This window comes from Anguilla anguilla, chromosome 13, assembly GCF_013347855.1.
Source record: "Anguilla anguilla isolate fAngAng1 chromosome 13, fAngAng1.pri, whole genome shotgun sequence".
In the NCBI taxonomy this organism is placed as follows: Eukaryota; Metazoa; Chordata; class Actinopteri; order Anguilliformes; family Anguillidae; genus Anguilla; species Anguilla anguilla.
In genome coordinates, this window is record NC_049213.1 from 10,043,366 (window position 1) to 10,058,536 (window position 15,171).

The 15,171-nt window shown below is 45.4% G+C and overlaps 2 protein-coding genes across 5 annotated transcripts in view; both read left to right on the forward strand.

Annotated features, from left to right (window-relative positions):
- eya2 (EYA transcriptional coactivator and phosphatase 2) overlaps positions 1–6,288 on the forward strand; it is a 32,474-nt gene extending 26,186 nt beyond the window's left edge. For all 3 annotated transcript variants that reach the window (XM_035386735.1, XM_035386734.1, XM_035386736.1), the window contains 5 exons: positions 874–1,034; positions 1,777–1,891; positions 2,480–2,601; positions 3,226–3,326; positions 4,055–6,288. In XM_035386735.1, coding sequence (XP_035242626.1) covers positions 874–1,034; positions 1,777–1,891; positions 2,480–2,601; positions 3,226–3,326; positions 4,055–4,135 — 580 coding nt within the window. In that variant the 3' untranslated portion in view covers positions 4,136–6,288. The remainder of the gene's footprint in view (positions 1–873; positions 1,035–1,776; positions 1,892–2,479; positions 2,602–3,225; positions 3,327–4,054) is intronic.
- A 2,709-nt stretch (positions 6,289–8,997) lies between these two features.
- Positions 8,998–14,663, forward strand: sys1 (SYS1 golgi trafficking protein). 2 transcript variants are annotated; one of them, XM_035389129.1, is made up of 4 exons: positions 8,998–9,226; positions 10,161–10,417; positions 10,523–10,590; positions 11,267–14,663. In XM_035389129.1, exons 2-4 carry the CDS (start codon positions 10,256–10,258, stop codon positions 11,505–11,507), a joined length of 471 nt encoding a protein of 156 aa, XP_035245020.1. In that variant the 5' UTR covers positions 8,998–9,226; positions 10,161–10,255; the 3' UTR covers positions 11,508–14,663. The 2 variants fall into 2 exon arrangements, with proteins under 2 accessions (XP_035245020.1, XP_035245021.1); XM_035389130.1 differs by having other exon boundaries at positions 10,167–10,417; positions 11,267–11,507.
- The last annotated feature ends 508 nt before the right edge of the window (positions 14,664–15,171 follow it).

Here is a 15,171-nt window from a genome sequence, read left to right on the forward strand (position 1 = left end):
TCCCTTTTTTAATGAATGACTTTGGCCACTTCCTGTTATTTATTGTTCTTTGATACGTTAAGATACAAGCATTTCTGTGGCTGCGGCATTTTGTCGCTCAGATATGTGTGTCATATGTCTGCTTCAGGTGTGTTTCTTCGTTATATAAATGTTTTGGGACCGTATTTTATAGATCCGTTCCCAGTCCGATAAAAAAGAAACAGTTTGATGTAGTTATTTTGACTGTTTCTCTTTTTTATGTTTCGCCAATTTAAATGCATGTTGTGGTGTAGAGAACCAAACATTGTGGGTTTTCTTGTCATGTAGACAGTGGCAGAGTATAACTGTCCTCTTCACTCAGAGGCTGCAGGTTTGATTCCCAGCTGGGGCACTGTTATTCCCTTGAACAAAGAACGTCACCTGAACTCATACAGCAGGATATTTACTTCAGTAAATATCCTGCTTGATATGTATCCCTGGCACGTACAGAATCACCCCTTGTTTGTACTGGACAGCTCTTCGCGGTTGTCACTTGTTTTTTTGTTATGGCACACATAAGGATGGATCGATGAAACACTCACCTGGTTCTTCCCAGCAGCCAGTTTTCCTGCCGTCTTGCCGCCATTTTGTATTTCCTCTTCCATGGGCTTACTGCTGTTATTTGACTACAGAAATCATTACTGATACTACGAACTGTTTGGTGGCCAACATTCATAGAGTACCATATTTAATCTTTTTTTTTTTTTCAAGTTTGGCTTCATAATTAGTCAAATTTATTATTATAATTATAAATTTTTTTTATTTGATAAATTTGTAAATGACTGAAAAAGAATTTATGAGAACCTAGTTTTTTCACGATGATGCATTGTTGCCTGTTCTCTTGCCTGATTGCAGCACATACAACTTTGGCGCAGACGGCTTCCAGAGCCCAGCAGGGGGCGCCACGTTGTGCCTGGGGTCAGGGGTCCATGGGGGGGTGGACTGGATGAGGAAGCTGGCATTCCGCTATCGTCGGGTCAAGGAGATATACAACACCTACAAGAACAATGTGGGAGGTGGGTACAAACAGGAACCTCCATATTCCAAAAACAAGAAGACGAAACATCATAGACCATCTTTAGGAATATATATGATAGAAATGGCTGCATGTCGTAAATCTCATTGTAAGAATCAGATGTGGCTCGTAACAGTTCAAAGACCACAATCACTACTGCAAATTGTTGTCTTCCCTGCTGTGATTGGCAGTGCCACAGATGAACGTACCATTCTGTGCTATGATTGGCAGTACCGCAGATGAATCTACCATTCTGTGCTGTGATTGGCAGTGCCACAAATGAATGTAACATTCTGTGCTATGATTGGCAGTACCGCAGATGAATCTACCATTCTGTGCTGTGATTGGCAGTACCGCAGATGAATCTACCATTCTGTGCTGTGATTGGCAGTGCCACAGATGAATGCACCATTCTGTGCTGTGATTGGCAGTGCCACTGATGAATGCACCATTCTGTGCTGCGATTGGCAGTACCACAGATGAACGTACCACTCTGTGATGTGATTGGCAGTGCCACAGATGAACGTTTAATCTGTGTTATGACTGGCAGTGCCGCAGATGAATGCACCATTCTGTGCTATGATTGGCTGATGAATGTACCAGTCTGTGCTCCGAGTGGCAGTGGTGAAGATGAATGTACCATTCTGTGCTATGATTGGCAGTGCCGCAGATGAATGCACCATTCTTTGCCATGATTGGCAGGAGCTGTGGGTAAACGAATCGCTGTGTGCTGTGATTGGCAGGTTTGCTGGGCAGTCCTAAGCGGGAGGAGTGGCTCCAGCTGCGGAGGGAGATGGAGGTCCTGACGGACCTGTGGCTCACTCAGGCACTGAGGGCTTTGGCTCTCATCAACTCCAGGTGAGGCAGAGCCGAGCGAAGCAGCTTCTGCAGCCACCGTGTCTGCATACAGCTGAAACAGCTCTGTGTGTCCTGATAAGAGCCCTTTAGCCATTATTGCTGCTTTCACAGGTGAAAACCTTCCCCAGCCTCCCGTAGGTCCTCAAAAACGTGCAACCATTTAGCCCCGTTTTTAATTAAGGTGCCTATCCAATTACTTGCGTATTCATTTCATTTTTATTCAACATGTCGAATATCATTGATATCTTTACACGTATTTATTTAATGAGCCTAAGTCAAATTAGTTTTTTTCACTGTTGAATTTAATTACAGCCATTTAGCAGACACTTATTCAGAGAGAATTACAAATCATTTGACACAGTATGCATTAATACAGCAAGATATTTACAGGAGCAATTCAGATTAAATACCTAGCGCAAGGGTAGAACGCTAATGTCTCACCTAGGAATCAAACCTGCAACCTGTGGGTTACAAGCGAGATGCACTACCCACTATACTACACTGCCATTGCTGGTCATTCTGGATGGTGGCCCCCTCCCAAAAGCGCAGTTGTTAATGAAAAATAAATCATTATATTCTGTTTTCCAGGCCAAACTGTGTGAACGTGCTGGTCACCACCACCCAGCTGATTCCAGCCCTGTCCAAGGTCTTGCTGTATGGCCTGGGTGCGGCTTTCCCCATAGAGAACATCTACAGCGCCACAAAGACAGGTCAGTCACAGAGTCACGGCGAATATATGCACTAACTTGTAATTATATTATATCATATACAGTAATGATAAAGCATAATACATATGCTACACCATGCGATACCCACCTTTACAATTTATTAACGTTTTCTAAATTTCCTCTGACGCGTCATCCCATCAGTACTGTGGTGTAGCAGTTAGTGTGCTGGGTACAAGTCCCTGCTTTCATCTGTGAGCGAGGCATTTTGCTTCTATAATTCAGGAAATATCCTGACTGTGTTCCCTGGCACAGACAAGCGTGTCTGCAGTAGGTGTGATACCTAACAATGCGTGAGGGTGTTAGTTATGGTTTACATTTTAGTTTATGTAAAATCGAGCTTTGTGTGTTCTCAATTATTTTGGTGTGTTTTATTCCCATAAGGAAAATATGCAACTATATTTCCTTTAATTGTAGTATAGCAAATTGCACAGATGTCTATGTATATTTTGCTGAGAATCTGACGGTAGTCTTGATAGGATTATGAATGCCCCTGCTGTAGAGCTTGTGCTGTGCGTTTGTCTGTTGATAACCGTACTGCCTGTTTTCCAGTTCTTTGTGCTAGCGGTCTGTGGTCATGTGTCTGTGGTCCCGTCTGGTTTTCGGCAGGGAAGGAGAGCTGCTTTGAGCGTGTGACTCAGCGGTTCGGCCGACGGGCGGTGTACGTGGTGGTGGGCGACGGAGTGGAAGAGGAAACGGTGGCGAAGAAGGTAAAACGAGCCTCCATTTAACTACCCTCCTCCTTTGCGTCTTCGCGATCCGCACATCGGGACGACCTGCGGGCTTAGCTTAGCTTCCGGGCGCCGCCAAAGGACTGATCGGTGGTGAATGGAGGCAAATGGAGTTTTGCTGAAGGGGGTTGGTCTGCCCGGCTGGGGAGCAGTTTTGGATTCAGGTCCAGTCATGCACACGTGAATGGATGTACATACTGTATGAATCAGAGAGTGTCCCGGAGCCTGAAGAGGCTGGGTCAGCATTTTATTAACAGCTTCACTCAAGGCTGCTGGGTGGCTCATCCTGTTAAGGCGCTGTTCCGGAGCGCAAACTGGACGGTCTCGTATCGAATCTGGACCGTTCCAGCGCTGACTGTGATGGGCTGCCCCACATGGTGACGCACAATTGGCTCTGGTGTCAACCCAGGGATGGGAGGGTTTCGGTCGGCTGGCGTTACTGCATCTCATCACTCAATAGGGACCCCTGCTGGTCCAGCCAGTGCCTGCAGGTCAACCTGTTCATCTGCACATAAAAAGTTTTTTAAAAAGAGATCAAATTTTCTGGCTATGTATCACACCAAAGAAAGGGCTCCAAGCTGACCACACAAGGCATTTGCATAATTGTACGCATGGGACCACACTTGTTATGTCTTTGGTTCTCATGCTGCGAGCTTTGCGCAGATTCTCAGTCGTGACGTTTGTCTTTCCAACTCTGTGTGTTGCAGAAGAACATGCCGTTCTGGAGAGTGTCCTGCAGGCCCGACCTGGAGGCCCTTAGCCATGCACTGGAGCTCGACTACCTCTAGTGGGCGCCAGATGTCCTATCTACACGTCCTCTTCCTGCCTGTGTCTTTACAACCAATCAGTTGACCAACGAGCCCCCCCCCCCATAAACCGCAAAAACGAAGAGAGAGGAGCAGGGAATCGCAATATTGTTGAGAACCCCCCCCCCCCCCCCCCCCTCCATTGGGCCTCAGTGCATCAGTAATTTAAAAAAGACTTCTATTGAAGGAGACACATCCTGTGTTGATTTAGAGAAAATGCAGAACGAGGACCTTTGATGAGGAAAACCAGTTTCTGTTTTTTTTTCGTTTCATTTCTTGGACTGCTCGAAAGGAATCCTGGATTTTTATGGTAATACGGGGGAACTGTTCTGTTTTATTCACGACTACGAGAGCAGACAGAAGTCCCACACTTAGTCACACAAGGCCGTGGGTGGTGAATGCGATCATTAATGTATCTCCAGAGACCTGGGTTACTGCGTTGGTGTTCGTCTTGTCCAACTCTCTCTTCTCTAGGACTGCTTTGAGTGCTGAAAGTTTGGGGAAATGTGCTGTGGTCAACAAAGAGCCTTACCGAATGCTCTCAGGCTCTCTGAATTCATAATAAATAGGTCTGGGGTTTGCCATTGTTTACGAAGTTGTAGGAATAGTCAGTCGGTGGACTTATTTTCTGTTGTCCACGTTCCATGCTTCATTTTTTATGCTTAAGAATGTCATGTGAGATGAGAAAAGGGAAAAGTTGTGTATGTTTTTCTGTTTCTGGAATGGGTGAAACTAAGACCAGAGAGCTCACTAAACAGCTCCTCAACACGGACAGTCTTGCCTGCTCAGATGAAAGGGAAAGTGGGAAAAATGTGCACGTTTTGATGGTTGAATGCCACTGCCATGGCTAATGTGGTGTAATGAAAATCTGAATGTTTTTCAGTCGAGGAACACTATGACATCATCTCCTGAAAGTGCCATCGCAAAAAATTTAATTTTCAGAACGAGCCTAAAACGAATTCACTGGAAACAGCAGACCTTCGGAGAGACTCCCCCTGGCCCCTGCGTGGCTTCAATAGTGAGGGAGCTCACCAAGAGCACGGGCTGGGCCAATGGTGGCCTCCGGTTCTGGCTCAGCTGACTCTAACCGCGAATCCACAGCGGCGGAAACGCAGCACCTCCCTCACGGGGTAGGGTGGGTTTAGGTCAACCAGGATTCCTCTGGCTGCCGCTACCTTAGCTCCTCCTAATGACACAGACGGGTACCCTTAGCGCAAGCTACACCTGTCCTTCAGTTAGCATTAGCGCTTTCCTGTAGCACTGTGCAGCACTGCAGTGTGGCAGTTGGGGCAGGGGGTGGAGGTGTGTATCAGTAACCCAAAAGGCACAGTTAGAGAATATAAAAAGGGGGGGAAATGGTTTTTTTTAAATGAGAGGGAGATCTTGAATTGGACCAGGGTAAAAAAAATAAAAAATAAATACACGGGCAGTGCCAAAACACAGCTGGATCTTGGGCAGCAGCTACTTCCTTCTTTCCTTTTCTTTGCTTGACCTTGTAGAACCGTAAAGGACGAGAGGCACGTCTAATAAATATGATCATTAGTGCAGTGTGTACTCTGTCAAATCCATTGGACCACGTGGGCAAAGTCTGTCTGACAGCACAAGTCTTGTTTGATTTTGAGCTTTTTTCAAAGTGAAGTTGCGGTCTCCGTGCCCGCCCTGGCTTGAAACTGCGGTGGGGGGGGGGGGGATGAACGGGCGGGGCAGGGCAGCGGAAAAGTATCTCAGGCCAGGAAACAGAGCCGGACCATCTGCAGCAAGTCGCTCGGACGCAGTCTGACACAAAATCCATGAGCGTCATCGATCACACGGCCTGTCTGCGCCATCGCGGGACCCGCTCAAGGGGGACTATCGCTTAATTTATGAAATACCTCGCCACCCGGGAGGTCCCGCCAGCACTGGGACCCGTCCTGAAAGATGGAGGCGGAGCGCGGACGACCGGATCTTCCTTCTGCACAAGTGGGGCGTCTGGGTGTATATGTCGTTTGTTTCCTTTCTTTTTCCTTCACGGAGTGTTCATGCGTAACCTGTATGTAATAAAGTGGTATGGGTTGCTTTTGGACTTTGCATGTGTCTGTTACAGTTTGCCCTCTGCCTTAGCGATGATTTGTATATAAGGTTTTTTTTTTTTTTTTTTAAAGGTCAAGCATAATAGAATAATAAAAATTCATTAAAATCTTTGGTTCATTAAAAGCTGTGGAGTCACTCTTACTGTAAGGCACTTGTTTACACATTTATTCCGCAGTCAGGTTTTGAAGCATTTTCTTTTCAGAAGACATAGAAGGCGCTTTGTACCTTACGTATACGAAGAAAAATGCCACTTTGTATAGAAATGGCATCCATAAGAGTATTTTTGGCCCCTGAGGTCCTAAGACTTAGTAAGTTGATTAAACTGAAAGATAAGAACATTCAGTTCTCCATTTGCTGCAAGATGTTATCCTTAAATCAGAGAGAGAGGTGTTTAACTCCCCCTCGCCCCCCTACTTGGGGATCACTCTATCCCTCTCCCCCCCCCTCCCTCAGCGTCTGCCATCTCCAGGAATTCCGGGTCACCCCCCCTGAAATGGACCACCCCTGCGCCCGACGCCCCAGACGTCTCTCAGCCACTGCGCGACAGATGGGCAAGAGAAGGTTTCAGACTGAGAAACCAGAAAACATGAGACAGAAGAACTGGAGCACGTTGAGAGTGGTAGCAGATCAGGGTGGAATTCCTCAGAGTGGTAACATTTTGGATGCACAGACATGCTTTGGGGAGGGTGGGGGGGGGGGTGGAGATGGGAACAGAAGGAGTGGCCTGAGGTCTGAGGTTAAAAGACCAAGGGGACCCTGGGCCCAGCAGAGGGATGGTTTGGCAGATCTCCTGGGAGGAGGAGGAGGAGGAGGAGGAGGAGGTTGCCCGCTAGCTGTCCATCACTTTGCCAACTTTCACGAGACCCCTCTCTTTTTTCCCCTCTCTAAAAAAAGCGATGGTCTGTTCGGAGCTTCTGTACCAAAACATATGCTTTGAGTATAAAAAAACTGCCAGCCGTTTGTCCCTTCCAATGGAGTCCGTCAACAGTAGACAAAGGATTAGGAGAAACCTTAGGACATGTGCCTTGAGAGGCTCTGGGCCTTGGGCTACGCTCAGGAGCTGCTCAAGCCAAACACAACACGGAGGCAGGCGCTTCAAACGGCCGCAGTCTCGCGCGAGGCCGAATAAGCCCGGGGCCCCTGGGGGGGGGGGGGGGAACGCCGGTGGGGTGCCGTGGCAGAACGGGGCTGAAGCGCTGGCTGACCGCAGGCAGGCCGGCCCGCCGACTGTTCCAAACGAGCCGCGGAGCTGCTAATGCTTCGCGCGCACACAGGCTGTCGTGGGCTCATTACGAACTGCCCGTTTCCACATGTAGCGTCCAGCGGGCTAAGGGAATGCTGGGTGCGGTCTCCACGCCTCTGGCCTGAGGATGAGAGATGAAATGAAATGAAGCATTGAGCTCCCTGTCCTGGGTCTGGATGAGTGTCCTGTGTAGCCAGGAGGAGTGCCAAAAACTGTCCCAAAACTGGTGAGATATAGGGGGCTAGCTTACTCTATGTAGCTTCGTGACACTTTTAAGACCTCAGATTAAAAGTCTGATGCTCTACCAATAAAGTGAACTGGGTTGGTAGCTCTCAGCTTAAGTTACCAGTTTCAGTTTACCGTCATTAAATACTAAACCTTGAGTCCAAAGTCTTGAGTATGAATCATATTTTAAAACAATGATAAACTTTATTAGTACTTTATCAATATCACATTTCCAGCATTCTGAGACAGACAGCCTTTTTCATAAGATCCCCAGGGGACATCTGTGCTTTTTGCAATATATTAAACAGATCTTATAGGGACACTCTGTCACTCATATGTATTGACAGCAATAATGCTTTAACACAGTGGTACCACAAAGAACATTCAATAATTCTCAGTATTACACTTTTCGTTTCTTTGATGTTTGCCGTGTATTCAGTGGCTCTTAAATTTATTATCAGCTTTAAAGCCACTGAATAAACTTTTTACATTACATTTCGCTGAGTCGCTGAGACTTACAAAAAATATTAGCTATCTTTCAAAATATCAGGAAGCATGAACGAAATTTGCTGTGGTTTATGATTATTATTGACTTAAATTAAATTAATTACTAAATCGTTATTATTTTGGGTAAGGAGTCAGTTAAACAGATCTGCCTCAAAAAGATCAAATCTTTTCAATCTTACCAATAGTACTAATAATAATAATAATAATATTGTCAAAAGAACACCGAGGCATCCTCATTCTGTTTGTTTTCATTACCGATGAAAGAGTTGATGTGCTGGGAAATTGTGCCCTCTGGTGCACAGACAATGAATTACAGATGCGGAGGGAAGGCACGTTGACCCATGTGATTATCGGCATTTCTACCCTACAAGAGGGTGAAACTGAGCTGTCAGCAGTGGTATACATGAGGATCCATGTCTTGGACAAACTGTGATTTGCAGGAGTTTGACAGGTACCTAAATGGACCCAAAAGTGACGTGCTAAATATATAAACAGAGAGAGTGTGAGTGTTTTCATCCTCTAACACTAAATACAACGTATTTTTTTAAATAAGAACATGTCTTATTTTATTAGTTTTTCTATTGTCTCTCCTGTAATTATGCTGATGATAGGGTAGTCAGCTGTCGGAAAGGGGCAGGATACTTTCTTTTCTTGATGCATGGAATATTGAATCTTGTCACATTTCTATGGTTGTCCGCCAGCAAACGAAAAACGATTTCCTGTAAACAGGAAAAGGTCATCCAATCGCAGGGCAGTATTTCTTACGCAAGATCCAATAGTCTTTCAAGGGTTGCCCGTGTCTGACGCCATGCTCACTGTTTTGCCCCAACTTTATCGTGTCAGGTTTTGTGCGTTGTTGTCGATTTGGAATAGGTCTCTAACTTAATGTAATATTTGTTTGTCGACTGATAACTGTAAGATAATCAGAGACTCATTTTCATGCCCCTTGGATTTAAACAGGGGAACGGATTGATTCTGTTTGCTCCATTTCGCATCGCAATATTTTAGCAAGAAATTGCTAGCGCAAGGTAAGTAGCCAAGTGATAGCTTAGTTGGCTAAGTGACATAGCTAGCGTGCTGATGTTCGCTTAGTTGTATCGCTAGCTAGATTGGTTTATGAAGTATTGGAACAGTCTTGTTCGTCTTTATGTGGTTAGCTAAGTACACATTAGCTGATGTTGTTTGCCAACGTTTGTGAGTGTTGGTAGAGAACCTTATAGCCAGTCGTTGGTGGGTAAAAGCTAATTTAACAAGTCAAATACGTGTATCTGATTAACTGAATTCGTTAACTTGTTTAGTTACCTGGCTAACACTAAAGTATCTTTCTATTGCGATTATTTAATGTTGGCTACTTAAGCTGGTAAATGTTACTGGTATGAAAGGGAAGCCTGGGCCTTTCGTTGCTTCATCGCCATCACTGGCAATGTGAATTGAAGAGTTCGCTCTTACAATGTTAGCTAGTGTTACCAGATTGACAGATTGGACTATTATCTGTCTAGCTAGCTGAACTTTTGCACAGTTTAACCTGTCACACAGTGTCCACATACCAATTTATGTACCGATTGCTATTTTATCGAAATAAATAATTTGCCTATATAGCAGTGATATAACTGTGGGGAATTTTGTATGTTAAAAGCGTTACCTTGCTCAAGTCGCAGTGTCCTACCTGCAAATCGAACCCTCAGCCTCGTGGTCACGCCCATTTTACGACGTTACCCGTGTTCTCTTTTGATCTAAACTCGAATCTACAATTCTTTTCCCAATCGAGCATGGAAGGGTCTTGCATTTCTTAGGTACCTCTCACAGCTAATCAGGAAGTTTGCCTGGATATATGTGTCTGTCTGTATGAGTTTATGACTGGAAATATATTTGGTATTCATTAAATAAGTTATTAATGCAACTTTTCCAAACTGAGTTGCATAGAGAGGCTATTATTACATAGTGTAATTTGTGCTGTGTCAGTTTTAGGGGTTGGCTGAGTGGAGCGTTGGGGTAGGTGTCGGGCGACCTTAGCGCCCGCTCTCGTCGGCCGTGCTCCGCCCCTCCCCGGGTCCGGAATGGCGGGTAATTTCCGCAGCTACATCTGGGACCCGGTCCTGATCGTGTCGCAGATCCTCCTGATGCAGTGCATCTACTACAGCTTCCTGGGGCTGTGGCTGGCCGGCGTGGACGGCCTCGTGCAAAACAGCCGCTCGCTGGACCAGATCTTCAGCTACGAGGCGAGTCCCTGCGTGCGTCACCGTCCCTGCGGCCCCCCTGGCCCTGTCGCGTGTTTGCGGGGCTCTGCAGAGGGTCTGTAACGGTACCGTTTCTTTTTCCGGCAGGTTCTTGGATTCTCTACGCTCCAAGGCCGGCTCTCCATGATGGCGTTCATTCTGAACTCTCTGACATGGTAGGTGTGTGGGAGGCAGAGCTTTAATCGAGTCCGACTATGAACCAAGAGAGTTTGAAGTACATTAATGAAATTTATGTATCAATCCTGAATTTACCGATGGCACAGATTGAGGTGAAAGAGGGAAGGTAATTTGAGGTGCAGATGATAAGTAGTCACACCTAAATGGTCTTCTTGGTACTTTCACCGACAATTTTTAGACAAACTAACTTAGACAAACTTTGTCTAAACGTAGTTGGTCAAGGTGCCCTGAAGACCATTTTTTGATCAGTTTCGTTGTTTTTCTTCCCAGCAAGCTGGAATGGCACAAGCACATTCAGTAATTCAGTAATATCCACTCATTCTCATTCAGTAATTTGGAAGTCCTGTCACTTCTTTAATTGAACTTAGCGGTCCCAGGCTGTATGCATCACAGGAAACGGTTCTGACCATAAATAAGATTAAATGTCATCAGGTAATATACACTGGTACAATTCCTGGAGGCATGACATCACTGTACTTGTTTCTTTGGAGTTACACAAATGTGTTTTTAGTTAAAACCACAAACCCCATGCCAGCCATTGTAAAGCCAGCGGGTTGTCAGTAAATATAAATATATTAAAAAATGTATTAATCACACACGAAACTGTCTGGGCCAATCAGAAACGTGCGTGTGCTCTCTCGTCCGTCCCGACAGCGCTCTGGGCCTGTGGTTCTTCATCCGGCGCGGGAAGCAGTGCCTGGACTTCACCGTCACGGTGCACCTCTTCCACATGGTGGGCTGCTGGGCGTACAACGCCCGCCTGCCCGCCGCCCTGTCCTGGTGGCTGGTCAACATGGTGTGCATGGCGCTCATGGCCGTCATCGGGGAGTACCTGTGCATGCGGACCGAGCTCAGGGCCATCCCGGTCAACACCGGGCCCAAGTCCAACCTCTGATTTCCCCCCCCCCCCCTCCCCCCGACGCCCAGCGCCGGCGCCGCCAGGATCCGCCCGGTGCCGAAACCTACTCGCCGTAACCGTGGTGGCGACTGGGACCGCGGCGGGATTCGCGGCTGCGGGGAAGAGATGGGTTCGGTGATTGTCGGTGCCCTTTTGCGAGGGGGGGGTCGATAAGCTGAGTCTTAACTGTCAGCGTTTGCCCTCCTCAGGGTGGTTTTATTTTCCAAACTGTCAAGGTATTTATTTATGAACCTGTACATTCTGTCGAAATGCGGACTGTCAGCCTACCTACCTAACTGAAGTTCCTGCTTTCTTCACTAAAACTAAAAAAGGGATGCGCGTTCCCGGAAAAAGAGCCATTTTAGAGTCTCTGATTGCGGAGCGGTGGATGTTGGAGGCGCTCCAAAATGGTGTCCTCGATTCCCCGGAAAATAAGAGCTTAGTCACCCCCGGCAACAGAATGATTAATCTCTCCGATCATGTTTCCATGAGAATATACAATGATATTTTTTTATAGAAATAAATGGCCATTGCTGTGTTTGCGTCTGAAACGTATCCCAAAAAATTCTAACCTGCTGTAATATAATAATGGCTACCGAGGCTGGGTTCATTTGGTTGTGTGTACTGTAGCGCCTGGCTCTGTTGTATGCACTCTCTGTTGCCTGACCTGCAGTTTTGGTGTAGCCTCAAAACAGAGATAAGAAGCACAGCCCATGGGCCATAAATGCCTGTTTTTGGAGGAATGCGTCGACAAGGCTTCATGCAGTCAGCTAAGATGCTATGGTGTTTTGAGACTACATACCCCCCTTCCCCTCCCACCATTATAAATCTTGGTATAATTTATTCAATTCCCTGTTCAAACATGTTTGAAAATGTATATGGATTCAAATTTAATGTATTGGTAGGCGGACTGTCTAATTTTATTGAACCAGTGTTTTTTGAATCAGTCTATTGAGCTACTGTGGGTGGGACTTACCTGCTGTTGTTTTGGCTCCTCTGTCACATGATCAGGTCATGTGAGCGCTGTTGAATCTGTTGCTTGCTTCGCTTTCTCAGTCAGCCATACAGATTAATCAAGGAAGCGCGGAAACATAAAAATCTCAGTTATTAGCCATTTGTAGGCAACATGGACAGGACATTTAAAGGGAAGGCCCTGTCTTAGTTGCCTAAAAATGGCTAATGGTTGCTTTGGTTTTTTTTTTTTATAAAACTTGATGCTCTCTTGGTGCAATCTTTATGAACTCATCTCTGTTTTCATCTGGAGGCAAACACAGACGAACGTTACAGCTTTGGCAATTCATTTCAAAGTGAACACATCTGAACAACCCGTGATGAGTATTGACTTTCTTAAACACTGGGCATTGGACACCAACAGGAACTGGTGAGAAAGCCGCTCGCTCTTGAGTAAACAGTACAGTTACGTGTAAAGAATGGACTATGTAGTGACTGATCTAATGTAAACCAGCAGACTCTGACAGGGAACACGCTCTCTTTGTCTGCCTGAAACAGACAGAGGCTTTTATAGTAATCCTGGCCTTGGCTACAGAGGAAGGACGGCATGGTGGTATCACATTATGAACTATTGTAATCACGCGTATGGTTTTAACAAGTAGAAACGTGTTTACATGGGCATGTGTCACTGCGTTCGCTAAAATAAGGGCATTTTTTGAAGGCCCCTTCTGTGTCTGTGGTTGCACATTTTAACAAAAAAGGTAAAGGACCAACTGTTGCAGTATTGTTGGCTGTTCAAAACTTCCCACGCTTGCCGTCTTTACAGTACACAGTCATTAGTGAAGGATATACAGAATTTTCAATTTCTCCCAAGTAGAAATTACAAGCTGTCTTGTTATTATAAGCAGTACAGTCTATTTTGCTCAAGTTATCCTAGCATCTGTTTTATAATTTAATGGCAATTTTGGGTTTCCCTCCTAAAATAGCCTGTGCTTAACGACACATTTTCTATATCGAAAGATTCAGTCGTGGTAACGAGGGGGCACGAGACCGCCAAGATCATCGTAACAAAGAGTTATTCAAGTCATGCTTTGTGCTGCCATTGGGCGTGGTGTTATATTACATCCAGGTTACAGCATCTTCACTTCCATACAGACCGTCTGCTTCCTGTTACATTTCAAGAGTACATTTTCATGACGTTTCTGTGCCAAGTGTATTAATTCGCACTAAACTAGCTCTTGTTTTTATTTAAGTCCAGATGTTATGTCTGAGGGTGACCGTGTTTATGCAGCGGCTGGATTGAAGTCCTCAATCATTTTGTCTGCATCTGCAAGAAGGTAAATGAAATTGAGCGGGTTAATCTGTTGATTTTGATTCTTTTTTTCCCTCCAAAGCTCCAGATGTGGTTTGTGTAGCACGTTAGCACGAGTCTGTGTTTGTGCAGAGGTGGTAAACAGTGTTGCAGTGCGTGTTATCCTCCATTTCTTAAGAGTCATTCAAACTTGCATGCTGGAAACTTGAATCGGTGACCATTTCAGTGACCACTTGAAGTTAATATTTTGATGTATCTTGTTTGATGCGGAACCAACCGCAAGCTTTTGTGGAGGCAGTGGATCTTAGCGCTGTAGCGTCCCAGATTTACAGAACGAGCGCGGTGCTCTAACCCGATTACAAGAGCCTGATGGGAGAGTTCAGACTGTGTTCTGAGTGCTTTCATGTGAACCTTTTCAAAGCCATTTTGTCTCTCTTTCAGTGTGAAACACGAGTTTCGAAACCAGGGTCATGAATATTTTATGGTGGGGATTCTAGCTTGTGAGCAGTTTTTTTTTTTTGTTTTTTTTTTTTTGGAACAAATCATTGTCGAGTCAAAGATTTTGCAGGTGGGCGGGTTTGACATTTTGGATATTTTCGATTTTAGAAGATGCATTGTGGAAACTAATCCTACTCCATACTTTAAATACTTTCTATACTATTATTTTCCAATGTATGTTGCTGCTAAAGATCAACTGGGAAACGGTTTTTTATGCAACCAAGAAAGTGAATCATTGTAGTCGCAGTATAGTCAGAAATCTTTAGACCGGAGAAGGAAAACATCTGCCACTGATGTTATTTTTTCCCCAACCCAATCACCTTCTGCTTGAGAATATCTCTGAAATCTCTTGTGTTGTAAAGTAAATAAAAATAACGTGTCGGTCTACAACAGCACTTGCAATGTTTTTGATGATTTCGCTTTGTACATCAATTTTCCTGTATTTTGGCCTGCATATTGAATGTATATGTACATATACTGAATGCTATATCAGATTTTGACATTCCTTATGCTCTGTGGTCAGAGGAATGTCGTTCAAGAAACTATGAAACCTCTTCCTTCCATCCATCCATTATCTGTGCCCGCTTATCCTGGGCAGGGTTCCTGGGGGTGCTGGAGCCTCTCCCAGCATGCATTGGGCAAGAGGCAAATGCACCTTATACAGGCTGCCAATCTATCGCAGGGCACACGCACCATTCACTCACACACTCATTCCTGTGGGGAAATTAAGAGTCTCCAATTAGCCTACGTGCATGTCTTTGGACTGCGGGTGAAACCAAAGTATCCGGAGGAAACCCACATGGATGCGGGGAGACCATGCAAACTCCACAAAGAAAGGCCCAGGCTGGGGCTCAAACTATGGACCTTCTTGCTGTGAGGCGACTGTGCTACCCAACTTTA

Coding starts and splice junctions, on each gene's coding strand:
- sys1 (XM_035389129.1), top strand. CDS start 10,256: ATGGCGGGTAATTTCCGCAGCTACATCTGGGACCCGGTCCTGATCGTG. Junction 10,418..10,522: donor ACCAGATCTTCAGCTACGAG/GCGAGTCCCTGC, acceptor TTTTTCCGGCAG/GTTCTTGGATTCTCTACGCT. Junction 10,591..11,266: donor ATTCTGAACTCTCTGACATG/GTAGGTGTGTGG, acceptor CCGTCCCGACAG/CGCTCTGGGCCTGTGGTTCT.